The 24288-nt window shown below is 51.8% G+C and overlaps 3 protein-coding genes across 9 annotated transcripts in view; 2 read left to right on the top strand and 1 right to left on the bottom strand.

Moving 5' to 3' along the window:
- Positions 1-613: 613 nt before the first annotated feature.
- On the top strand, positions 614-3935 carry ELOVL3 (ELOVL fatty acid elongase 3). Its single transcript, XM_003255389.3, has 4 exons — positions 614-986; positions 1967-2098; positions 2761-2912; positions 3169-3935. The coding sequence occupies exons 1-4, from the start codon at positions 886-888 to the stop codon at positions 3594-3596; spliced, it is 813 nt and encodes a 270-aa protein (XP_003255437.1). The 5' UTR covers positions 614-885; the 3' UTR covers positions 3597-3935.
- Positions 3936-4534: 599 nt separating this feature from the next.
- Positions 4535-15846, bottom strand: PITX3 (paired like homeodomain 3). The gene is made up of 4 exons (XM_003255390.2): positions 15667-15846; positions 6309-6438; positions 5934-6136; positions 4535-5448 (listed from the first exon to the last, which is right to left on the bottom strand). Exons 2-4 carry the CDS (start codon positions 6424-6426, stop codon positions 4861-4863), a joined length of 909 nt encoding a protein of 302 aa, XP_003255438.1. The 5' UTR covers positions 6427-6438; positions 15667-15846; the 3' UTR covers positions 4535-4860.
- A 3977-nt stretch (positions 15847-19823) lies between these two features.
- GBF1 (golgi brefeldin A resistant guanine nucleotide exchange factor 1) overlaps positions 19824-24288 on the top strand; it is a 137828-nt gene continuing 133363 nt past the window's right edge. For all 7 annotated transcript variants that reach the window (XM_030807904.1, XM_030807889.1, XM_030807898.1 and 4 more), the window contains exon 1: positions 19824-20107. The gene's annotated coding sequence lies outside the window, so the exon portion shown is untranslated. The remainder of the gene's footprint in view (positions 20108-24288) is intronic.

The raw sequence follows: 24288 nt of genomic DNA, 5'->3' as shown, positions 1-24288 counted from the left end.
TGAAGACAATAATTCCAGAAGCCCAGAGGGTGACCCCATTTCCTCTCTCCATGGTTATTACTGTCAGTCTGGAGCAGTTCAGGAATTCAAGAAACTATAAAGAAACCACAACAGCCTCAACAACCCAAACATCAACATCAACAACCTCAATAATAAAACTCCTTAAAATTGATCTCCTTCCACCCACTCACAACCGCAGACTCGAAGCTAGGAGATGGAAGGGACTACAGAAGCTCTGCGTTGCCCAGGTTAGTATTTCCTCATCACAGGCCTGGGTTTCCCAGGATCTCAGGGAGCCTGGAAACTGACCCCTCCATTTCTGGGTGGGAGCACCAAAGCCTAAGGACACCTTTCCTCTCTCCTCACTGCTAAGCAGGTCAAGATTAAAGCAAACCGAGGCAAAGGCCACGGTTGACAGTGCCAAGAGAACCCGCAAGGCCGCACAGGATGGGGTGGACGTGTTAGGGGAGAAAAAGCTGGGGAAGTGGGCGGGCGATGGCCTACGACGGGACTTGGGGCGGGGTGTGCGAAACGCCTGGCAGGAGGGCCCTTGAGGACGACCAATCAGAATGCGGACTGCGTCCCAGGGGCGGAGCAGAGGCATATCTTTGTCGAGATTGGATAGCGGCGGGGCTCAGGGAAGGGGCCGCGCGCCTCCCGGGCCGGCAGCTTTGCAAGTCCGCGTTGTATATCGCAGTGGCTGCGCCCGGGATAGCTGGCTGCGCCGCCGCGCACGTGCCTAGGTCCGACGCCCTCCTCCCTTTGCCCAGGAGTTCCTTCTGTCCCGGCTGTGTTCCGTCTCGCCCTGAGGTTCACTCCATCCTCGGCGCCCCAGCCTTTCGCCCAGCGCCTCCAAGCTTTGGACCTTGACTTCTGCAAAACTAGATGGTCACAGCCATGAATGTCTCATACGAAGTAAATCAGCTATTCCAGCCCTATAACTTCGAGCTGTTCAAGGACATGAGGCCCTTTTTCGAGGAGTATTGGTGAGACTTCGGGAGAGGGAAAGGCCATGCCAGGGCCCCGGGGCCGGGGCGCGAGGGGGTGGCATTGAATGCCCGCAGTGATTTTCTTAAAGAGCAGAGTTATGGGACTCCCTCGTACTGGCTTCATACTACCTTTGTCCGAGGTGCAGGTAGTATGTGGCACCTCAAAGAGATTAGAGCTGAAAGCAAGCAAGCAGAAATAAGAGGATGACGGAGAACGTGGACACATACAGAAGTCAAAGAGAGCGTGTAGTGAGAACTGGTCTTGGAGGCGTGAGGTTGATCTGAAGCCTTACTAGATGACTTCCCCGTCCTTTGTGGCTGTGTGTGCGCGCGTGTGTGCACAGTGCAGGGCCCGGGGGACAGCCTGCCCTTTACAATTATCCCATCGTTCCCCAGGTGCTCCACCGTTCCTGCTGTGGAGAAGGAGGCAAAGTCAGCGAGCTCTTCCAAGTTTTCCCCAGGAAGAGCTCTCTGACTTTGCCCTAAAGCTCCCCAGAGGTTTTGGGGGCTGACTTTATGCTCCAACCAATTTGCCATGCCCCAACCAGGGAGAAGCTATTGCCACATTCTTCTTACACCACAGCCCTGGGCTGCTTCTAGGAGCCCCAACCAGGGAGAAGCTATTGCCACACTCTTCTTACACCACAGCCCTGGGCTGCTTCTAGGCGCAGGCCAGACAGCCGTCACCCACCTCTAACCCCACTGAGAGAGCAATAATCACAGAAACCTTGGACATAGCTCCTGCCCTGTGCTAGATACTTTGTATACATTAATACCCCCAGGAGAGATGTAGTATTCCCCCCCTACAAATGAGGAAGCCAAGGCTCAGAGAATTAAGTTGGTTTTTCCAATGTCACATAGCTAGTAAGTGGCAGAACTGGGACTCCAACCCAGAGCACTCACCTGGAGAGATGAGTGGGCATTTCTCTAATCAGCACCCACCCATGAGCCCATCCCCTCTGCCTTCTGCTTGCCAGGGCAACCTCATTCCCCATAGCCCTGATCTACCTGCTTCTCATCGCTGTGGGGCAGAACTACATGAGGGAACGCAAGGGCTTCAACCTGCAAGGGCCTCTCATCCTCTGGTCCTTCTGCCTTGCAATCTTCAGGTAAGACCCCATCCCACTCCCTGCCTCTTCTCTAGACCTTAGACCACCATTCTATCCCTTAAAGCTTTCCCAATTGCATCAACCTCCATCCTGTCCCCAAGTTGCCTTGTAACACTCTCCCCATCTCATTCTCAGCTTTAGTTCCCCTCCCAGCCTTCACCCTCTTCTGTTATATTATCCTGTTTTCCTTCTTTTTTAGACCCTTACCTGGTGGTCTCTGCTTTGTCCCTCTTGCCTTCGTAGAGTCTGTACTCGCAACTAATTTCTCCAGTCTCTAATACTCTCACCTCCTAACACCCTCTCTCAAGACCATCCAGTAACTTCCCCATATTTTCTCCCCCAAACTCCTTCAGTCTTCCCCTATCCCTCTACGCATCTCCTCCCAGGCTTCTAACCCCTCCCAAGAACCCCATTCCTTAACTCAACTTTCAATCCCATCCCCCTGCATTCCCTGATCTTTCTCCAGCCCTCATCTCCTCTAGACTATTGATTGGGTCTACCAGATTGGCCTCAGGATCTCAGGAGCTTTGACCCCCCCACCCCCGCCGTGGACAGGTGGGGAGGTGGTAGAGCTTGGAACACAGTAACCTGGCCAAGCCGTGGGAAGGGTGGATTGGTGCCTGGGGATGACACTTACACCATCTTCCTTTGTCCCATTTCAGTATCCTGGGGGCAGTGAGAATGTGGGGCTTTATGGGGACTGTGCTACTTACCGGGGGCCTAAAGCAAACCGTGTGCTTCATCAACTTCATGGATAATTCCACAGTCAAATTCTGGTCCTGGGTCTTTCTTCTCAGCAAGGTCATAGAACTCGGTGAGTGGCAAGGCTTTGTCTCTCTGGTGCCTTGTGAACTGCATCCCTCCTCAGGGCCCTCCCTTCACCCATCCCATGGAGGGTCCCTTTCCTACCCCTGGGTCCCAATAATACCTCTCACCCAAGCCCCTCTACAGATTCTCTGCCACAAAGACCCCCTTCCCTCCCCTGAGAATTTCTCCCGTGTCCCTACATCCAGTGCAGAGGGTGGTCCCAGCACTGGGTGGTATGCCAACTATGACTCTCCATCTCCCAGGAGACACAGCCTTCATCATCCTGCGTAAGCGGCCACTCATCTTTATTCACTGGTACCACCACAGCACAGTGCTGGTGTACACAAGCTTTGGATACAAGAACAAATTGCCTGCAGGAGGCTGGTTCGTCACCATGAACTTGGGTGTGCATGCCATCATGTACACCTACTACACTATGAAGGCTGCCAATGTGAAGCCCCCCAAGATGCTGCCCATGCTCATCACCAGCCTGCAGATCTTGCAGATGTTTGTAGGAGCCATCGTCAGCATCCTCACGTACATCTGGAGGCAGGATCAGGGATGCCACAACACGATGGAACACTTATTCTGGTCCTTCATCTTGTATATGACCTATTTCATCCTCTTTGCCCACTTCTTCCGCCAGACCTACATCAGGCCCAAGGTCAAAGCCAAGACCAAGAGCCAGTGAAGGGTTGGAGAGAACAATGAAGCTCCAAGCTCTCTCTTCTCCAGGGCACCAAGAGGCTGGGCTTAGTTTTGGGAGAATGATTAGGTTGCCTTACCTGCATGGTTTCCCCAGAGGATGTGTGCCCCAAGGTGGCTGGAATTTTTGACAGACAAGAAGGGTGACCCTGGGATGGGGGTGTGGTCTGTTACTTTGATGTTTTCTGTTTTTAATGTGAAGGCCAAGCAGGCCCTGGGATGGGAGTGGGGCGGAGGAGGGTCCCAAGAGCTGATTATTTAATTTCTATCTAGAAATCTTTCTTCTTCTTGCTCTATTTTTTTTAAATTGAAGACTTCAACAAAATTTTGAGAGTTGGGGGATTTAGGGGGAAAGAGGGCTGCTGTGATGGCAGGAGGCTGCCACCAAGGGGATGATCTGCAGGTGGGACACCTGAGGGTGTGTGGAAGGGTGAGAGGCACACACACAGACACTGAAAGAATCCTAGGCCTGGTAGGTACTTAACAAATGTCTGTTACAGACCAGAATTTTATTGCTGTTAGAGACCCAAGCCCCTCATAGGAACAGTGAGAAACAGGTGCAGAAAGGCGGAGTAACTTTATCTAAAGTCATAGGCTCCCTGAATAGCAGAGCTGACACCTACAAGGAAGCGTTAGAGACCAGATCTACCAGCTAGCCTCCCTGAGACCACGAGGTGGCGCCGCAGCACCGGCTGTGGCCGATGCCAACCAGGTAGCTGGTTTCCCACGTCCCCCGCACGCACGCACCTCTTTGCTGCAGGAATCCTGGGCTGCCCCGACCTGGAGTAGGGGGGGTGGTGAGTGGGACTGAATCCCTAGAAGCCTGGACCCTCACTTCGTTCCTGTACATCCAGCTCGCCTGTAGACAGTGGGGGAGGATGAAGGGAAGAGGACTCAACCGCAACTCTGAATCATCACGCCTTCGACAGTCCGCGCACGTTTATTTCATTTATCTTTGAAAACGAGGGAGGGGAAGCCTGGAGAAGGCGGGATGGGCCAAGGGTGAGTTGGCCCCCGGGGAGCTGGTCCCTGTTCCTGGCTTTAGTCCCAGGGGCGCGGTCTGTGTGTAGGGCCCCGTTCACCCCTCAGGGCTGGGAGGGGAAGGCCCCTCTCCTGAGCCGGCGCCCCCCAGCTGCCCAAACACCCCTTTCAGACCCTGGGGCGGGAGCAAGCCAGTCAAAATGACCCCAGTCCGCGGAGGCTGTGAATCGTTGCCCCCGCCCTCGGGGATGATCTACGGGCGGGGCCGCTCATACGGGCCTTTCCACGGCGTACTGGCACGGACTGAGGTTGGCTGCCGGGGGCGGCCCGTGCACAGCGGGGTAGCTGAAAGAGGCGTGCTGTTTGGCTTTGAGCCGCAGGCTGGCCAGGCTCGAGTTACACGGGTCCCGATAGACGTAGGGGGAAGAGGCGGCAGCCGCGGCGGCGGCGGCGGCCGAGGCGTAAGGGCAGGACACGGCCCCAGAGGACACGGCGGCCGGAGCCAGCCCTGGGGGGCCCCCGCCCAGGCCCTGCAGGGCCCCAGGCCCTGGCACGGTGCCCGGGGCAGCCGCGGCGGAGGGCACCATGGAGGCGGCGATGGAGCTGGGTGGCGAGAAGACGGGCTGCGAAGCCAGAGGCCCCACGTTGACCGAGTTGAAGGCGAATGGAAAGGTCTTGGCGGCGAGCGGCGGGGCAAGCGCCTTGGGCGGCCAGTTGCCGTACGAGTAGCCGGGGTACACCTCCTCGTAGGGCGGCACCAGCCCCCCGAGCGGCGCCGCGAAGCTGCCTTTGCACAGCTCGGCCTGCTGGCTGCGCTCGCGCTTCCGCCATTTGGCGCGCCGGTTCTTGAACCACACCTGCGGGCACGGGAGAAAGGCGGTCAGGGCTCGGGGCCGGGTCCCGGCGGCTGGAGGGCGGGCCACCCCGACGGGGCTTCCAGCCGGGGCCCTGCGGTCAATAAACAAGATGAGGTGGCTGGAGACGGGGTGGGAGGGAAGGAGCGCACGGAGTCCGGGGTCGGAGAACAGAAGGCGCGGGCGGCAGGACCGAGTCATCTGCGCGAGGGTCTGGCGGGACAGTAGGATGGGGTTGAGGAGGGTTGGTGAGGGGAAGGAGAGACGATGTCAGGGCCGAAGAAGCGCGCAGTCGGAGTAGTAGGGAGCAGTGGGAGCAGAGGCTGGAGGTTGGCGGCAAGAGGCCGCGTGGGGCTGCGGCCGGGAGCCAGGGTCCAGGGTTCGGGGTCCGAGGGAGGGGGCAGGTGGGGTGGAACCGCTGGCTGCCGGGTCGCAGGCTGAGCACGGAGGGCCCGCTCGGGTGCGAGTTGCGGGTCTGGAGAGCATACCCGCACGCGGGCTTCGGTGAGGTTGGTCCACACGGCGATCTCCTCGCGCGTGCTCATGTCGGGGTAGCGGTTCCTCTGGAAAGTCGCCTCCAGCTCCTGCAGCTGCTGGCTGGTGAAGTGCGTGCGCTGCCGCCGCTGCTTCTTTTTCAGCGAACCGTCCTCAGGGGAGCCGCCGGGCAGCGAAGCCGAGGCCTTTTCTGAGTCTGGGGGCCAGGGTGGGGGCAGGTCACAGAGCGCCCAAGCCTGCGCGGATTCTCCAGCTCGGGGACCTCCTAAGCCACCCGCTGGCTCCCACCGGAGCTGCCCAGCCGGGGTCCCACCCGCACTGGGAATGAAGTTGTTATCTCCTGCACCCCCGGAAGGGGGCGCGCTTACCGCTGTGCTCCTGGCCCTTGCAGCCGTGCTCTGGGAGCTGGGGGTGCGGAGTGCCCGCATCTGACAGCGACAGGGCAGGGCTCCGGGCCTCTGCCTCGCTGAGCAGGCCGAACTCCATGGAGGGAGGGCTCTGGAGGCGGGAGAAGACACAGACCAGGGTAATGGGGGTAAAATCTCCGGCTTAGCTAGGTCCCAGCAGCGTTTCCCCGTAAATTCCCTGCCGCCTTTCTCAGCCCCAGCCATAAAGCTGGGGCTGCGTGGGGTTCCTTAGGATAGAATCGGGAAGTAGCAGCCTAACGGCGCAGAGGTGCATGCTGAGAGGTTCTCTGCATAGATATATAAACTAGACTTTGTTTCGTTTACTGCTGGGAACTAGAACTGTGCTAGGCATACAGTTAGGTAGGGTTCAATATTTATTGAATTAATAAAAATGTAGACTATAGGCCGGGCGCAGTGGCTCACGCCTGTAATCCCAGCACTTTGGGAGGCCAAGGCGGGTGGATCACCTGAGGTCAGGAGTTTGAGACCAGCCTGGCCAACATGGCGAAACCCCGTCCCTACTAAAAATACAAAAATTGCTGGGCGGGGTGGCACGTGCCTGTAATCTCAGCTACTTGGGAGGCTGAGGCAGGAGAATCGCTTGAACCTGGGAGGCGGAGGTTGCAGCGAGCTAAGATGGTGCTACTGCACTCCAGCCTGGGTGACAGAGCAAGATGCTGTCTCAAAAAACAACAAAAAAATCTACACTATAGCACACTACATACCCTATACTACATGTGCAAAAACTTAAAATCCTTCTCACCTGAATGTTCAGTATCCCCCTATACTCATACATGGTCCTCAGCCAATCATACCTGAGACACAGACCAGATGTCTGTTATCCATTCTCCTTAGGACAGATTGTATTTTGAACCAGACCTGATATTTCTCCCTTAAGAATAATGTGTACTTACTGTGAGCCTTTACCTCATTCTCTCTCCCCTCACAAGAATACGTCAAGTATGATCATCCTTTTTCTGCTGAGGAAACTGAAACTTGAAGGAACTTGATGAGGCTCACAGAGCTTGTAAGCAGTGGGATTGAGATCTGAACTAGGTCTGTGAGACTCCTAATGCTTTTTCTTTGTTTGCTTTTTATTTTTCTTTTTTTATTATTTTATTTTTCTGATCCAGTCAACTCAGGACGCTTGTTTTCTCACACTGTGCTTTCTGGGGCCTTCCCTCGAGATTCGCTCAGGGACTCAGCTGCGGTTCTAGCCTGGCCTTGCTTGGGTTGGCTTCAGCTAGGGCAGCGTTGCTTTGGTCTGTTTCGTTTATGATTTCTTTCTTTTTTCTTTTCCTTTTTTTTTTTTTTTTTTGAGATGGATTCTCCCTTTGTTGCCCAGGCTGGAGTGCAGTGGCATGATCTTGGTTCAATGCAACCTCCACCTCCAGGGTTCAAACTATTCTCCTGCCTCAGCCTCCCATGCAGCTGGGACTACAGGCACATGCCACCATGCCTGGCTAATTTTTGTATTTTTAGTAGAGACGGGGTTTCACCATGTAGGCTAGGCTGGTCTCGAACTCCTGATCTCAGGTGATCCGCCTGCCTCGGCCTCCCAAAGTGCTTGGAATTACAGGCGTGAGCCACCGTGCCAGGCCTGTTTTGTTTATTATTTCTAAAGAGATTTCATTTGAAAGAAGGTGACAAGATCAAACACAAGTGTAAAAACCACTGGGTGCTTGGGCCGGGCCTGGTCTCATGCCTGCACTGACATACACTGCATCCCACCAGTGACTGCTCCACTCATGGACGGCCTCTACCAAGCCTGCTCCAGGCCGTAGGCAGGAGCTTCATAAGACCACCTTCCTACTCATACTTCCTTTCCCAAACCTAGCCTCACATTGCTCAGGAGCCTCCCTGGGTCTTTCTCCAAGTTTCCCCTGCAGGGTCCCCTTTTCTGCCTGCTCTCCCAGGACCCCTCTGCTGGGAGGAAGGGAAATGGGCAATACTGGGGCTCAAGACTCTGGGTGCCTTTTGGTTGGAGGAGAACAGAAGGAGGCTAGGGACAGAGGGAAGGGGTACAGAGCTGAGTGGGAGGAGCCTCTCTGCCCCTCTCACCCCTTCCCCATTAACAGGGGCTTAATGCAGGCTGCACGGGATGGCATTAATGTGGTGGATTAGCCTAGATTGAGATGTGTGTCACTTGGCTGCTCTGGATTTATTAGGAGCCTTTCTCAGGGAGGTGCAGATGGGCAGCGGCCTGTATTTGCACATGGTAATGCCCCCTTCAACAGCTCAGAGATCACAGCTGTGCCCCCACTCCCCACCCCACCTCTCAAGCCGGGTTGGGAGTGGAACCGAGGTCAAGGCAGGAGGTTGAGAAAGAGTCCCTGCTCTTTCCACAGGCAGAGGGGTCTAGACCTTGGACCTTTTACTGGATGTGAAGAGACAGGGCTGGAGGGAATCCAGGACAGAAGAAAAGTCAGGCCAGAACTGAAGGTGTGCTCAGCTTACTTCCCCTTCCAGGTCAGGTCAGGTCAGGGGGTTTGGAGCTGGAAAACTTTGGCCAACAATGCTCTGATGGAAGGGAGATGTCCCTGAGAAGGAACTATGGTAGCCTTGGCTGAGAAGATGAGGGAGGAAGGGTTAGAACTGAGAGCTGGAAAAAGGGGTGCTCTGAAGTCTCCCCTTACTTCATACACCTTACTTCATATCCAAGATGTCCTTGAAATGCAAATCATCCCCCTGACTTTTCCAGAGGCCATGGAAGCAACACAGAGCTGGGAAAAAACCCAGAGAGGGGTTTACCTGTGGGAAAAGCAGTCCCACCCTTGCCACCTAGCCTTCCAGTCAGCTTTGGCTCCAGACTTGGAGTTTTCCAAATTACCCTGCCCCCGGCATTCCATACCTGCATCTTGCTTTCACTCTATTTCAGCAGAGGGAGGCAGGATGAGAAGGGATGTGGGCGAGGAAAAGCTGAGGCCAGAAAGCCGAGTTCACGCTGCGTGTTCCCAGAGACAGACAGACACATGTGCAGACACACACAGGCCCCCACTCAGACATAATAAGCACTTGGACTTGGAGCTAGGGGCACACAAACACACACTCTCCCACACATGCACTGCCACATCCAGGCAGACAGACACGTACCATCACACAGTCTCCTCTCTGTGACAGGGACAGCTGCCTGGGCTGTTTTGGAGCTAGCCATTATTACCCTTCCCCCACCCCCCCACCGCCTCCCTGGCCCCTCTGAATCTCAGCTCTCAGTCCCAGGAGCTAAGGACTCTGTGTGGGGGAGGAGCAGGCCAAGGGGCCAGGGGAGTGTTCTGCACTGGATGCTGCTGAGTGAGGAGAAGGCATGAGAATGCTGGAGCTAGAGGATGGGGTGGAGAGGAGGGGCAGAAAGTGCCCAGGCCCTTCTCAGGAAAGTCATCTGGTATAGCCCAAAGAAATTAGGTTTGGAGTCAACAGATCTAGATTCACGTCCTGGCTCTACAACTTACTAGCTGTGTGTCCTTGGCAAGTTACTTTACCTCTCTGAGCATATTTCTTCATCTCCGAAAGGAAGTTCATGATCCCTTCCCTACTTACCTTCAGTGTTGTTATAAGGTTTAGATAAAAACATAAACATGTAAATACGAGTAGGGATAAAACTCTACCTGAGTAGTTTTTTTTCCTCACTTATTAAACAAATGTTTATTTAGCACATTCTATGAGCTGGGCATTGAGTTAGGCACTGAGGGTGGCGTGGTGGCTAAGATCTCAACCCTGTGTCTGCTCTTCCTTGAGTGGGTCATCTGCCCAGACTCTGTATCCTCCAGTGAAGTGTTCCCTGGTGAATGAAGGTGAGTACGCTGCATTGCTGAGAGATAGGCAACACATGCTGTGAACACTCTGTCCTGAGCATAGATGACCCAGTCAACAAGGTAACAGCAAAATGGGCAGAGTAACCCAAGCTGGGAGCCACTTTGGGGACAACGGATTGGTAAAGGAAAGAATGAAGCCTTTAGACTCTTGCATGGGCTAGTAACAGCAGAGAGAGGAGCCACGGCTGAGAAGGGACCTGACTATGAAACTGAAGAGAGAAGGAAAGAACAGTAAAGCCAGGCAGGCAATAGAGAGATGGAAGGGTGGGGGCATAGACCTCTAGCCGACTCACGTCCGGGTGGGCTGGTCAGGCAAAGGCTGGGGGCGCCAAGCTGTTGTCTGAGCTGGAGACAGGCTGGCTGACGATTAAGCTCCCCCAAACTGCTGGAGGTCAGGAAGCTAGGGAGTTGGGACTGAGGCCAGGGACTTCGCCTCACTCAGTGGATAGGGAAGAAGAAGCAGTAGGTCTGGAAGCCGCAGGATTGGTTGATGCTAGTAAGAAATGCCCAGGCAGGGACAGAGAGAGTCAGGAGATAACAGCGATGGTGAGTCCAGCTCTGGAAAGGGGCTGCCAGCCCCACCCCTAGCCTTTTTGCCACACCCTGCTAGGGATGTGAGGGATGTGTGGCCCAGTCCCACTGGTATCAGGGTGGCAATCCCAGGCCCAGGGAGTACAGAGGACCTACAGGTATACTCTGATTCTGTAGTACAGGCTGGAATTACAGAAAGCCTGGTCATGGACTGCAGCAAGAATGAAATATCCAGGACATATGAAGGTGGAGAGCAGATCTCAGGCCAGGGAGGCTACAGTGGGGAGGCCATGGTTTCCAAGAGACACAACCCCATGGCAATAAGTCAGCTGTCATGTGGACCCACTTAAGTCCTGAAGCCAGAGAGGTAGATCAGGGACATAGTGAGAGCCCACAGTCGGTTGCAATAATAATGCCTGAGGCTGGAGGCGTAACCTGGAACTCAAATAGGAGAAAACCTTTCTCTTTCAGGGGCTAAATGGAGAGGAGATGAGAGGAGCTGGAGTTGTAATGTTTTCATCTTATAAACGTGAAACTGAAGTGAGGCCCTTAAGTGGACATGGCTGCATGTTCATTAGGGACGCTGAGCACCCAGACTCTATGGTTTGCTGAACTGCAGTGTGCAAATGGGAGCAAATCGAGACACATTTGCAGCAAAGATTTGAAGCACTCAAGTTATTAAGGGACAAATCGGGGATCAGAGAAATGACTCCACAGTCTTCCTGCTCTTCCTTGCTTCCTTCCTTCAGCAAGTATTAGGTGTTAAGAGGGATCCCAAGAACAGTAAGGCAGAGATCCTAACTTGCAGGAGTCGGCAGTGTAGGGAGGCAAACAGAGCACAGGATGGAAAGATGGACTGCATGGGTCTGACTCCCAGACTGTGGGAGATCAGAGAGAGGGAAGCCCATGGAAGATGGTACCAAGTGTTGGGGGCTCAGAGAATATAGGCACATGACTGAATTGGGAGTTCAAGAGGCAGAGAAGAGGTATGGCATTCTAAATAATCAGCAGTGTTGGGAATAAGCTGGCAGGCTGGGAGGGCAGTGGTGAGCCTAGGTTAGTCAGAATCTCAGTTTAGGCCACGGGAGAACTGCAGAGAGAAACGAGTCAAACCGAGGGGGCCTTCAATGGGGGACAAGGGGCAGTGGTTCAGATTTGACAAAGTCTAGGCTACAGTATGTCCAGCTTTTTCATCAAAAACCTCTAAGATTCACACTGAGCAACAGCCTTGAATAAAGAAAAAAACCCTAAGACCAGTCAAAAACAACATCTACTAGAAAACAGAAGCATGACCTGAAACAGCTGCCACTAGAATGAAATTGTTTTGAGGTCACCAGCTTTCTGTTAAAAATGCAAACAAATTTTTCATTCTATTCCATACTTTAGTCATGGAATATAAAGTATTTTAATATAAAAATAAAGCTTTTTTAAAATATAAAATAAACCCCCCAATCTTCAAGTGATATCACCATACCAGGAAGATGGGCCCTGTTTAGACTGTGTGCCATGCCTCCTCCACTCCTGTACTGCCCTCCTCCCACCCCACCCCAGTATGAGAAGCAATGCACCAAGCAGTAGGGGTCACTGGAGGCTTGCAGACAGGGGTGTGACAAAAAACAGCATCTTTGTGACCTTTATTTGACCATGGTGAGCAGAAAGGGTTGGGCAGGGAAGAAATAGGAAAGGAGAAACTATTAACTGAAAGGTGTAAAAAAGGCCCCAGGGCAGGACAATGGGAAAGGAGAGATAGAGTTTTGAAAGTTATTCCTCTCTGTCTTCCCCTAACTCTTACCCCACTGATGATCTTTTCCTTTTCCTCCCCATCATTCTTTTCATGATTCCCTGGCGGTGGCCATGGGCACCCTAGACACCCCAAAGCTCAGGACCTAATGGATCCTTCAGGTTAGTCTAGGAGGCATCATTTAGTGTGAATGGAGAAGAAAAGATTCCACTGGTCCCATCCTTCAGTCACCACAAGTCAGCTCTAGCCTGCTGCCTTTGCCCTCCCATCCTGAACCTGAGTCCTGGGCCAATGTTCCCATGCCTGAGCAGGAGGCAGGCGGAGATATTTGGCCTGGTAGACAGGCTAAGCATTTGGGGAGCTCCCCAGAGTTCTCAGACAGGGGCAGGGGTGGTGGCCAGCATCTGAAGTCCACGATAGGGTGCCCATCTGTCAATAAGATCCCTCCTATGGCTGCATCAGGGATGTGATTAGGCTGCTCTAAGTCTCAGCCCCACTTTTCCAAACAAAGATTCTGCAGCTTGGGCATCATAATAGCAGTGCTTCTTATTTCTATGGTGCTCCTCCACTTGCAGAGGGCCTTCACAGACATAATTTCATTTAACTCGCACAACTGCCCTGCATGGCAGGAGTGCCTATCCCCATTACACCTCTAAGAAGGCAGGATGCAAGGTTACAGAGTTTGAAGAGATTCAAACCACCTAGTTCTGTTCTTTCCATGCCTCACTCCCTCCGCCCTGCAGCCATTTGTGACTCTGACATGTGCTGATCCTTCCAAACCCTGAAGGATTCCATTTCTACTTCCTGCCTCTACCATCTCTCTGGAAATGAGCTCTGGAAGTATGCTGCCCACTGTGTGCCAAAGAACATTTTTCTGTTCATCCTGAGCTTGCATCACTCCAGTTCTAAAAGGCCCCCTCATCTCCAGTTTCAAGATTTGGGGAGCAAGCAATTCTTCTGCATATCTAGGCCTTTTATTGTGCTGTAGATTTCCATCCTATCTCACCTTCCAGAGGACTAAACTTTGAAATTTGCTCTCGCCAGCAACCCCTGGCTCCCCATTCTGCCAATCATTCTCTGACCCTACTCTAGGCCCATGACATTCTTCCTAAGAGCCAGTGACCAGGCATGCGTTCAGCTACATGGCTTTATGCAAGGGTGGGAAAAGTTTCTGTCTTTTGTTTCCAGTCACCTTCATTATGATACCACCTCTTTGGCCTTTTTGGCAAAAGCCAGCTTTGAGCTAAAGTCTTCAGGGAACCATCTGTATGTAATGCTTTCCATATTCCTTTCCTGACACAGAGCCCTTCATTTCACCTATAATTTCAGTGATTTTATGGGAGCACAGCAATGGGAGCACAAGCCCCTGAAAAGTGTGTCAGAATGTGATGGGGATAATTGTGGTGTGTCTTTATATTGATCAAAATAGGGCAAATGAAAAAAAAAGTTGAGAATCCTAGCCAGTAATAAGCAAACTTTAGAACCGAGGAATGGACATGGGAGTGTGGGGAATACGTATTGTATGTCACTCACAGGTGAAGGGTAAGAAAGGTTGAAACCACTGTTTAGATTATTCATTGCTAAATACAATGCCTTGCACTTGTCCTTGTGAAAACTCAGTCCCCAGCTGGGCTATCTTGCTCACTTATATGGACTCGTTCTCCCTGTTCTGTCCTCTTCAGCATAATTGAGCTGTGGTTAGAATTGGGGTCAGGGTGGATGGTCACTGTATGGGCCCAGCAGAGTCAGGGCTGTATCCCAGCTGCAGGGAAAGTAAACCGGGCTGTTAGGTAGGGCCAAGACACCCTTCCCAACCAGACTGAGAGGGCCAGATAGCCCCCTGTTGGACTCCAGAGTCTGGATTCCATGAGCCTCCTTCCCACCTCCGCTCAGCCACCAGAGTGGTGCTGGGACTGGTAGGGCTGAGGAACCAAAAGGGAAACAGGACCACAGGGTTTGCTTTGCTAATGGGGCTGTAGTTTTCTCTTCTGGCCTGGGCTCCTGCCCACTGTGGGGAAGGAGCCATTGGTCGGCTGATACTCCAGCAAGGAATCTGGGGGATGTCTGGTTAATTGTATTGGAATTAGGGGGCAACTGAGGCTGCCAGGGGCTTGTGCCCAGCTCCTTCCTGTTTTCCCATTGCCTTTTGTCACCTATTCCTTCCTTTCCTGGTCTTGATTCCCCCTAGCAGGCTCCTCATTGGCCTTCTGTCCTCAAATTTGGATTCTGGAAGTACAGAATGATGCTCTGATCTATTCTGAATTGAAGGGGGCATGTGTCCCATCCCACCTCACCCCAAGGCCAGGCTGCAGTCTTTACTCTCGCTCCCTGCTCGCAGCTTCGCAGCCCGAAGGAGCTGAAACAAGTTTGAAAAGTGTGAGCTGGGATTTGAGGTGACCCACCGCAGCCGACCCCATCGCACACGCAGCAGCTGGGCAGGCGCTGCTGGGTAGATGGACATGCCACCCAGCCAGGGACATTCTGTCCGCCACTGCCAGACACAACGCCAGCTCCGGAGAGACCCACTTCGCTACCTGGCCATTCTGTCCGCTCCGAGCCCCATGCACCGCGGACATTCTGTCCGATTCTGAGGCGGCCTCGAGTCAGGACCCTTCTGGGCCCAGACACCCCAAGCCAGATCCACTATACCCGCCGCCTGGTCACTCTGATCCGCACAGTGGCCATCTGACTCAGTTGCGGCCAGGCTCTCACAACACGGCTCCTATTCCAACTGCGGAGCAGCTGGGAAGAGAAGCGTGTGCTACCAGGCGCACCTCGGCTCCCAGCCCCAGGAGTCTGAGCCTAGGCCGAGGGGCGTCGGGCGCCGCCAACTGCCCCCACACTGGGGGCCGCCGCCAGCTCCCCCGCTGGCCAGGGCCTCTCTAACCCCTTTCGCTCCCTGGCCGCCTGCCCCGTGCCCTGGGATTCCAGGGCGCTTTCTGGTAATGGTTTCCAGACTCCCTACTCCCTGCCTGGCGAAGCCCCTATCCTGGCTTCAAGTCCCCGGCTTCGTTCCGGATCCTCTGAGTCTCCCCCTTCCATATCCCCTGGTTCTTACCCTGAGTTTCCCTTTTCCCAAGTCCTGGCCCCAGGTCTGCAGTCCGCCCTCCGATTCTCGACCTGTTCTCAAGGCACCGGAGTTTAGCTGCCCCAGGTCTCGTTTTAGGGATTCCAAGGTCCAGCAATAGCTCCTCGGCCCCATGAGCCCCTGTCCTTAGAATGGTCAAACACTCACAGTGCGTCCCGCAACAGGCAGACTCCCAGTAGCGGCGGTGGCGGCGGCGATCTAGAGGGCAGGCAGGGGCCAGGGGCCGGGCACCCGGCCGGAGTGGGGGCCGCCCCCCTGCTCCCGGGCCGCCTCTCCGCTCTGGCGCTCCCGGACTCTCGGAGGGAGTGAGCCTCACTGCGTACTGCCACCCCCAGCCGGCGCCCATTCACTTTATGGCAGACCAGGGCGCCCCCAGCCCGCAGCGGCGAGCCGCGCGCGTCAGGCCCCGCCCCTTTCCAGCTGCGCTGTCGGGGCTCCGCCCTTTCCAGCTGTGGCTCTCCAGGCCCCGCCTTTGAGGGAGGGGTCTGGCCGGCGAGACGCCAAGAACCCCGCCCTCTGGCCAATCAGAAGCGCTCTTCAGCAACTGGGCCGCGCCCCTCCCCACGTGTCAGAGACCGCGCTCCGGCTAGGACGCTTAGATAGAGCCAAGTGGGCGAGAGTAGAGTGGTCCCGGTAGCCACGGGTAAAAGGGATCGGCTGGCAGCGAAGTGGGTTGGGCCGCTACCCCGAGGAAAGTGGATCGGCGCCAGGTGGGAAGGCGCACGGGGCCGCCGGGTCTCAGCGCTCAGACTTCTCTGCCGCTCAAGTTTCGCCGGTTTTCTCCACTTGTCGCTGTCCGTCTCTCTTCCCTTTTGTCTCTGTTCCAGTCCTCCCACGTCTCGCCTTTCTTTCCTCTTCTTTCTCCTCAGCCGCTTCGCTCCTGCTGTTTACCATTCTCCTTCTCTGCCACTTTAAAAGACTCATTTCTCTTTCTCTCTGCTCCTCTTTTTCCTCGTATCTTTCCTCTTCGTTTTCCCCTTCTTCTCCAAGGAAGGTGACTTCGTGGAGACAGCAGGGTTTGGAATGATACAAACCAAAGTGGTATTCCAACGCTGCCACGAACTGCACCATCACTGAGTGAACTTGGACAAGTAACTATCATCTCCCTCCCCGCGCAAAACAATTAAGAGGAGGTTCCTGCTGGATCTCGGGGCTTGGGCTGGGCACTCCAAAGGCATGGACCGATCGCCTTTCAGTCTGTACCCTTGTCTTGCTTAGGCTGTGCTCTCCCTCCTTCAGCAGGGCTGGTTTCCCGCTGGTGGTACCAGGTTAAGTCCTGTGGGCAAGGTGTGGCCTTGGTGCCTCCTGGTTAGGAATTTGCAAGGGACAGGACAGATGACCAAGGAACATCCTGGCAGACTGTGACTTCCGCCCTCCCTGACTTAGGCCTCAATTTCCAGGAAACAGGCTCCTTCTCTTCTCCCAGTTAGGCTATGTTGCTTGGGTGCTCCTAAGAGCCTAACCCCAGGCCGGGCACGGTGGCTCACGCCTGTAATCCCAGCATTTTGGGAGGCCGAGGCAGGCGGATCACAAGGTCAGGAGATTGAGACCATCCTGGCTAACACGGTGAAACCCCGTTTCTACTAAAAAATACAAAAAATTAGCCGGGCGCGGTGGTGGGTTCCTGTAGTCTCAGCTACTCGGGAGGCTGAGGCAGGAGAATGGCGTGAACCCGGGAGGCAGAGCTTGCAGTGAGCCGAGATCGCGCCACTGCACTCCAGCCTGGGTGACAGAGCAAGACTCCGTCTCAAAAAAAAAAAAAAAAAAAAGCCTAAGCCCAGTCACACAATATGCCCTTAAGGCAAATCTGAATAGTCATGTCTTGACAGTTCAGTGACTCCCATTGCCCTTAGGATAAAGGTCAAGCTCCCTAGCCTGGCATACAAGACCTTCAGGACCTGACCTTGTCTTCATCTCCGATTTCCTAGTAGTGTCCTGCACACCTCTGGCCCTTCCTGTGAAAGTAACCCATCTTTATATTGTCAATTCCTACTCCTCCAATGTTCCACTCAAGCCTTATTTTCTCTGGGAAGCCTTTTCTGAACTCTCAGGTTAGCCTCTTGCTCTCATGATCCTCTGTGTATACCCTCTATTACACCACCTACCATATTGAAGGGATCAGCTTATGTGTTGTCTGCTATGAGAATAAAATTTAGGAGAGTAAGGACCATGTCTATTATTCCCAGGCATAATGTAGAATCTCAATAAATGTCACACTGAAATCTATGAGGAAGATGTTCTGCCTGGTAAGATGATGATTAGTGGTTAGGAGGGACTAGGGAATTGTCATCTCTCTCCTCCCCATCTCTATTGCACAATCACATGCTTTTAGAATGATGAATTTCTGGAGGTATGTAGAAGTAGATATTGGCGAGCAGAAATTTTTGGCCCACTTAGAGGATTTTCCAATTGGCTTTCCAGGACCTCTCAATCTGAGACAGGCCCGGGACACCAACTCTCAGTTTTCAAAGGAAGAGGAAAATGGCTCTGAGGTAATGTGGAAAGAGGTGCTATGATGGTATATACTCTTTCCCTGACTCTCTTTAGGTGATAGAGGCTAGATCCTCAGCTGGACCCACTGACCAGAAGCCCAATGTGCAGGTGTAGGGAGTTATTGAGGGGTTCTTCAGGTCTGATGTCTGATGGGTGATTTACAGTAGAGCATCGTGGCCAGGTGTGGTGGCTCACACCTGTAATCTCAACACTTTGGGAGGCCGAGGTGGGTGGATCACCTGAGGTCAGGAGTTCAAGACCAGCCTGTCCAACATAGTGAAACCCTGTCTCTACTAAAAATACAAAAATTAGTCGAGTGTGGTGGCAGATGCCTGTAATCCCAGCTACTTGGGAGGCTGAGGCAGGAGAATCACTTGAACCCAGGAGGTGGAGGTTGCAGTGAGCCAAGATCACAGCACTGCACTCCATCCTGGACGACAGAGCAAGACTCTCTCAAAAGAAACAAACAACAACAAAAAAACCCAAAAAAACTAGCGCATCGTAGCACATGGATGGTCTTTGGATGTCTGGTTTTGAGACTACATTCCTATGTGGTTAGTTATAGAGCTTCCCTGGACTTGGGTCGTCCATAATTGGGAGAATATATGGAAAGAATTAGCTATTTTTTTCACTGCCTCCCAGCAGCTTCTCCAGGTCTGCAGGGACACTGGGGCTCTAGTGTCCCAAATAGGCTGGGAATTTCATGATTCAGTCTCCTAGGAGAAAACCCATCCTCTTGTCCTCTTCCCACATGTTCTCACTTCCAGGTAATACAAGTAATTCTAAATAGCTTAGTAACCTGTATCATCTCTTGCAAGGGGAGGAGGCAGCTGGGGGCAAGACAGTGAAAACAGGTGGGCATCCAACCCTCAGGCCCCTTAGCGTTTCTAAGGCAAACAAGAAAGACTTCTGTTTCCTATCACTGATGAGGTGGGCTAAGCTGTGTATTTAGCCTGGTGGATAAGGCCCGTCCAAGGCTTGGTATGAAAGGCAGACCGGGAGTCAAAGCCCGATATACTAAGGCATAAGAGGTGACAAAAGGCGATGAAAAGAGTTGGCCTGGGGGTGAGGAGACCCAGGGGTTCGTGTCTCTGCTCTGCTATTTACTAGTTATGTGAACATGGGCCCAACCTTCCACCCTGGGGCTGTTTCCTATAATGTAAAATGAAGAGACTTAAATTAGATATCCAGGGCTTCTGCTACGTCCCATTTTCTCTATTTCTGGATGATGGGAATGGGGCAGAAGACGCTGAAACAAGAGTTGGGACGTGACAGACATAACTGTGAGAAGCCACAACAGGGAAGGTGGACGAGAGGGCGAAGAGAGCAGGGTGTGGAATAGATCGCTGGACTTGTTTTTAGATGAAGGGAGCCCAGAGCTGCCTCGAAAAGGAGTGATTCCTCAAGGGGCATGGTCTTGGCCCAGGTAACTTTGGTAATACGTGGACAGGAGAGTGGGGATGCCCGCTCAAGTTCTCAAAGCGGACCCCGCCCCTTTCCAGCCAATTGTAGCCTTCCTCCCCATAATGCCCAGCAGCCACTGCCAAACCGCGCACTGCAACCGAACTCTACCTAACTCCACCTCTCTAGCCGCCCCGCACAGTTCCTCATTTTTTATTGGTTTCTTAAGCTGTCACTCAGAGAGTACTCGTATCCGTTGGTTGTCCCCTAACCTACCCTTTCTTTCCCTTGTAATCTCGCCTCTTTAGGCACTACCCGCCTCCTGAAGCCAATTTCCTTTATTCGATTGGATAGTTGGAATGCTACTTTTCACGGTGCAAAGCTATGATTGGCTGCACGCGGCAGGGCTCGCGCAGTTACCAGGCAGCGGGCTAGACTGAGGCTAGTTACCACGTCAGTGAGCTGACAGGGAAGGTACCCGGCTCCACTGCCCGTCCCGGCCGACTCATCCTGGCGGGCTGTGCAGTCCCATCCTGACTTCGGCCTCAATTTCCAGGAAACAGGCTCATTCTCTTCTCCCATCTGCTACCAGAGCCGGGAGAGCTGCTCGGAGACGCCTCCGGGGTGCGGGCTGGACATGAGCAGCGGCTGCCGGTCCTGGGACTAGGCCCCGCCATTTTGGATCCGCTGACAGGTCAGCGAAGTCTCTTCCTAGAGTTCCGGTGTCGTAAAGGCCACCCTGACATCGCAATAGGGAATTAGTGGGAAGGGCCTTAAATTGGGCGAGCCAAGGTGGGCTAAGGACGCAGCGGACAGGCATAAGACGAGGGAAGGGTTGTTGTGGGAGGGAACAGGGAGGTATGCAGGGGCAAAGGTCAGGCCTCTGCCGCAGGAGGGGCGATTTCTGCTTTCATTACTGATCCTTTGCAGGTGCCCAAATCTTCTGTTTTCCCAGGCTTGACCTAGTCCTTAGCTTATCCTTTCCAGCGCTTTCTGCATCCTAGAGAGCCCGGTACTCAAAAGCTGAAAGCAAACCTAAGGAGCATTGTGTCTACTTTTATGGGTTTTCAGACTTTAGATGTGAAAGTTTCTCTAGATTCTATACAGCGTCTACTTCTTTGTGACTGCCTCACTAATACAAAGGAACTGCTTCATTGATACTAAATGATGAACTAGTGCACCCTAGAATCAGGTTGTCAGCAGAGGGACGTGTGGAAGGCTTGAGGTTATAGCAGCACAGGGAACTGGGCTATGAGAAGGCTTCCCTCTTACAGGACAGCTCAGCTGCCAGTCTGGGTCTGTATGTAAACACTAGACTTATCTTCTGGGCTTATTTGTTCCTTTATACAATCTTTCACAGGCATTCTTTTCTAGTGTATGTCTTTGTTGACATTTCTCTCTCAGATCTTCACTAAAGAGATGAGGCTTAATCATAAGGAAACCACTCTATTATGACATATTTGACTGACAGCAGAGAGATATTTGAATACTGGCGAAGTTTGGTATTGTTGGCCTATTATTTTTAGTGGGCAAAAAGAGTCGTGAGAGATTTTCAGCCAATTGTAGGGTCAGAGCCCCACAGTGCATGATGGAACATAACCCTAGAGAGTGTAGTTTATGGCACTGTGATGACCTTTGATAAACTGCTGTGTTGTAAAGCTGTAAAAGTCCACCAAGGGTAAAGAATGCTTTTAGAAATAAGGAATAGTGTAGATGGTGTTTTTTAATGCACAGTGTGGAAACTTGTGCATTAATTCAGGTATAAAAGGCACTCTAGGCCCTGTGGAGGATACAAATGGAAAGGTCTGCTTTGCGATTGCTCAGTTAATGCACTTCTTAAAAGTAGTAGCATGTACGTGCAGTGGCCTAGCTAGAGCATGTAGTAGGTTAAGAGCAGGGTCAACCTAATGCCTTTTGGTATGTAGTGGGCACTCAATAAACGTTATCTCTATCTGAGATTAGTTTCAGTATGTGATCAGGACTTGTGGCCTGCTTTTGGCCCTGGCAGGCAGGAACACTTTGCACTTTTGCATGATGAGGTAGTAACAAGGAGGATCAAAACCTCATAGTGTCAGAAGAGAAAACTATTTAGGATCTTGGAATGACTAACTCAGTTTTTCCTACCTTTGTCCTTATGAAATTGAAATTTTTGTGTGTGTTGGGAGAAGGGGGATGGCATTATTTATGCTTCACGTGTGTTGATTTAGAATTAGTGGGATGGAAATGGTACAGGAAACTATTTGCATTTTAACTTGCTGATCTAAGTTGTAGGATTCCTCCCCTCTCCCTGCCCCCCAAAAAGTAGTTGAACACAGCAAATGAAATGACATACCTCAGGAGGTACCCAGGTTTGATGATCCTGCCTTGCTCACTTGGGCCATTGCCCTGTTGAGTTGATATGCTTTGCATAACAGGCAATCTAGTCTCTGGGTAGGCAATGTGAACAATCCAGCATCCAGTCATCCTCAGTTGAGCCTAAGGGTGACTATAGAGGCATCAAAACGTTTTCTCTTTCTCTCTCTCTCTTTTTTTTTAATCCTAAATGTCATTTCTAGATAGGAATAATTTTTTGATAGGAATAATTCCCACTCCTACCCACAAATCAGAAAATTCATCCTTCAAATACAAGTCCCCAACTTGTATTTGAGCTTCTTTTTAATGGTGTTTGTAGACAGTATGTTCCAGTCTTGACAGTGATGCTCACTGGCACAGTGGGAACTCAGGTTATAGACATATCTCCTCAGTAGCCAGGCACCAATCCCAGTTTCAGCTCAGAGTTCTCAAAGTTCCACTACTATTTTATTTCCCTATTTTCCAGAAGTCAGGATGACTGCCACTTTTACATAATAACCTAATTGATAGGGTGCTTAGACTGGCTACTGTGGGCAGCTAAAGAGAAAGAAGACACAGCTCTTGCTTTTGAGGCGACTCTAGTTATAGAGTACTCACTGCAAGGATCACCCTAATCTTTGTATGACACTTCTCATTGATTGATCACAGTCTATATCCCTGTGGCTCTGTGTGACTGATTAGAATGATTCTGTTTTTGGGTTAATGGTGGGATTGAATTTAAGGGTGTATGTTTTTGTTGACATTTTATCCTCAGGCTGGAAGAGCTATGTAAATATAATGAGCTGCTGTTCAGCTGTTACTCTTTTTTTTTTTTTTTAATATTTCAGTATGTTCAACTGCAGTTGTTTAACTAAATGAAAATATAATAAAGCAATGTGCTGACTTGGAACCCCAATAATAATAGAAGTGATCATAGAAGTGATTATTCGTTCTAGTAGTAGTGGAAATTATAGATGCAATAGTAGTGTAAATGATCATGGAAGTATGATGGCAAAGTAATGGTTTGCCAATCATATAAACCAGGGCTTACGAGCTCACATGCCTAAATGCCAGGCAGGTAATGTAAATGGGCGAATTGAGTCCCATGGGAATGTATTAGGATTAGTGGGGACTGTTGTGTACTGGAGAACCCATGCCTTTATTTTTTTTGTCTTTCATTTTAATTTCTTTTTATTGAGACAGGGTCTTGCTCTGTCACCCCGGCTGGAGTGCAGAGGAGCAATCACAGCTCACTGCAGCCTTGACCTCTGGGCTCAAGTGATCTTCCCACCTCAGGCTCCCAAGTAGCTGGGACCACAGATGTGCGCCATCATGCCCAGCTAATTTTTTAATATTTTGTAGAGACAAGGTCTCACTCTATTGCTCAGGCTGGTTTCGAACTCCTAGACTCAAGCAATCCTTCCACCTTTGCCTCCCAAAGTGCTGGGATTTTAGGAATGAACCACCATGCTCAACCCATTCCCTTATTTAAAAGAGCCAACTGCTCCTTTTTCAGCAGAATGTTACTGTTTTAGAATGCAGGCACAGAATGACCACTCTATTTTTCAGGAGAAACTGGAAATTTAGATCATTGTGTTTTCTAATTGTTGGAAACTGGCTAAAAATATTTTTAAGCCTTTTTCAGGCCAAACAAAATATGTCTGTGGATTGGATTCTGCCCAATGGTTACTGGATGATGACCCTCAATAAACAAAATGGGCAGGCCTTATGAGACTTAATCACTGCAGTTCTCTATGCATAATCACATAGACTTTTTTTCTTTGTCCTACTCTGCCAGCTGTCACCTTTGTACCTTGGGTGCCCTGAGTGGCTAAAAGATGGAGTGAGATAGAGAAGCTTTGTTTTATTTTTCATCTCCAAGCTGGTAGAAGGGACAGCTTTGGACATATTAGTAGCTTACCTTGTAAATGGTTCTTGAGATACTCTCAGAATCTCCACAGTGGGAGGAGATGGCATGCTAGAGCTGAGGTACACTAGTTACCCGATTATCAGGTCTGGGAGGATTTTCCAGTGATGCCTTGTCAGGGCACCAGCTTTTTTCCCAGTTTAACCTTCTTTTACTTCCACCCTTTGAATAAATTTCTTGAGCTCAGTAAGTTGTTTCCTAGTTTATTAACTTCAGTTATTCTCAATAAAGTACAGAACTATGGTGTGTTCATAGGCCAGCTCTGGAAATGTTAAAAGCTCTGCATCTTTAGTGTTTCTCTGGCTTTTTTTTTTTTTTTGACGGAGTCTCACTCTGTTTCCCAGGCTGGAGTGCAGTGGCGTGATCTTGGCTCACTGCAACCTCCACCTCTCGGGTTCTAGCAATTCTCCTGCCTTAGCCTCCCGAGTAGCTGGGACTACAGGTGCGCTCCACCACACCCAGCTAATTTTTGTATTTTTGGTAGAGATGTGGTTTCACCATATTGGCCAGGCTGGTCTTGAACTCTTGACTTTGTGATCCGCCCTCCTCGGCCTCCCAAAGTGCTGGGATTATAGGTGTGAGCCAATGCGCCCAGCCTTCTCTGGCTTCTAAAGGGA

This window comes from Nomascus leucogenys, chromosome 3 (assembly GCF_006542625.1).
Source record: "Nomascus leucogenys isolate Asia chromosome 3, Asia_NLE_v1, whole genome shotgun sequence".
Taxonomy (NCBI): domain Eukaryota; kingdom Metazoa; phylum Chordata; class Mammalia; order Primates; family Hylobatidae; genus Nomascus; species Nomascus leucogenys.
Note: the sequence above shows the minus strand (reverse complement) of the source record. Positions and strands in the feature narration are given on the sequence as shown.

Excerpts from the sequence above, each read along its gene's own strand:
- ELOVL3 (XM_003255389.3), top strand. The coding sequence starts at position 886 with ATGGTCACAGCCATGAATGTCTCATACGAAGTAAATCAGCTATTCCAG. Across the intron at positions 987-1,966 it reads CCCTTTTTCGAGGAGTATTG|GGCAACCTCATTCCCCATAG; the intron begins GTGAGACTTCGG and ends TCTGCTTGCCAG. Across the intron at positions 2,913-3,168 it reads CAGCAAGGTCATAGAACTCG|GAGACACAGCCTTCATCATC; the intron begins GTGAGTGGCAAG and ends TCCATCTCCCAG.
- PITX3 (XM_003255390.2), bottom strand. The coding sequence starts at position 6,426 with ATGGAGTTCGGCCTGCTCAGCGAGGCAGAGGCCCGGAGCCCTGCCCTG. Across the intron at positions 6,137-6,308 it reads CAAGGGCCAGGAGCACAGCG|ACTCAGAAAAGGCCTCGGCT; the intron begins GTAAGCGCGCCC and ends CCTGGCCCCCAG. Across the intron at positions 5,449-5,933 it reads TCACCGAAGCCCGCGTGCGG|GTGTGGTTCAAGAACCGGCG; the intron begins GTATGCTCTCCA and ends CCGTGCCCGCAG.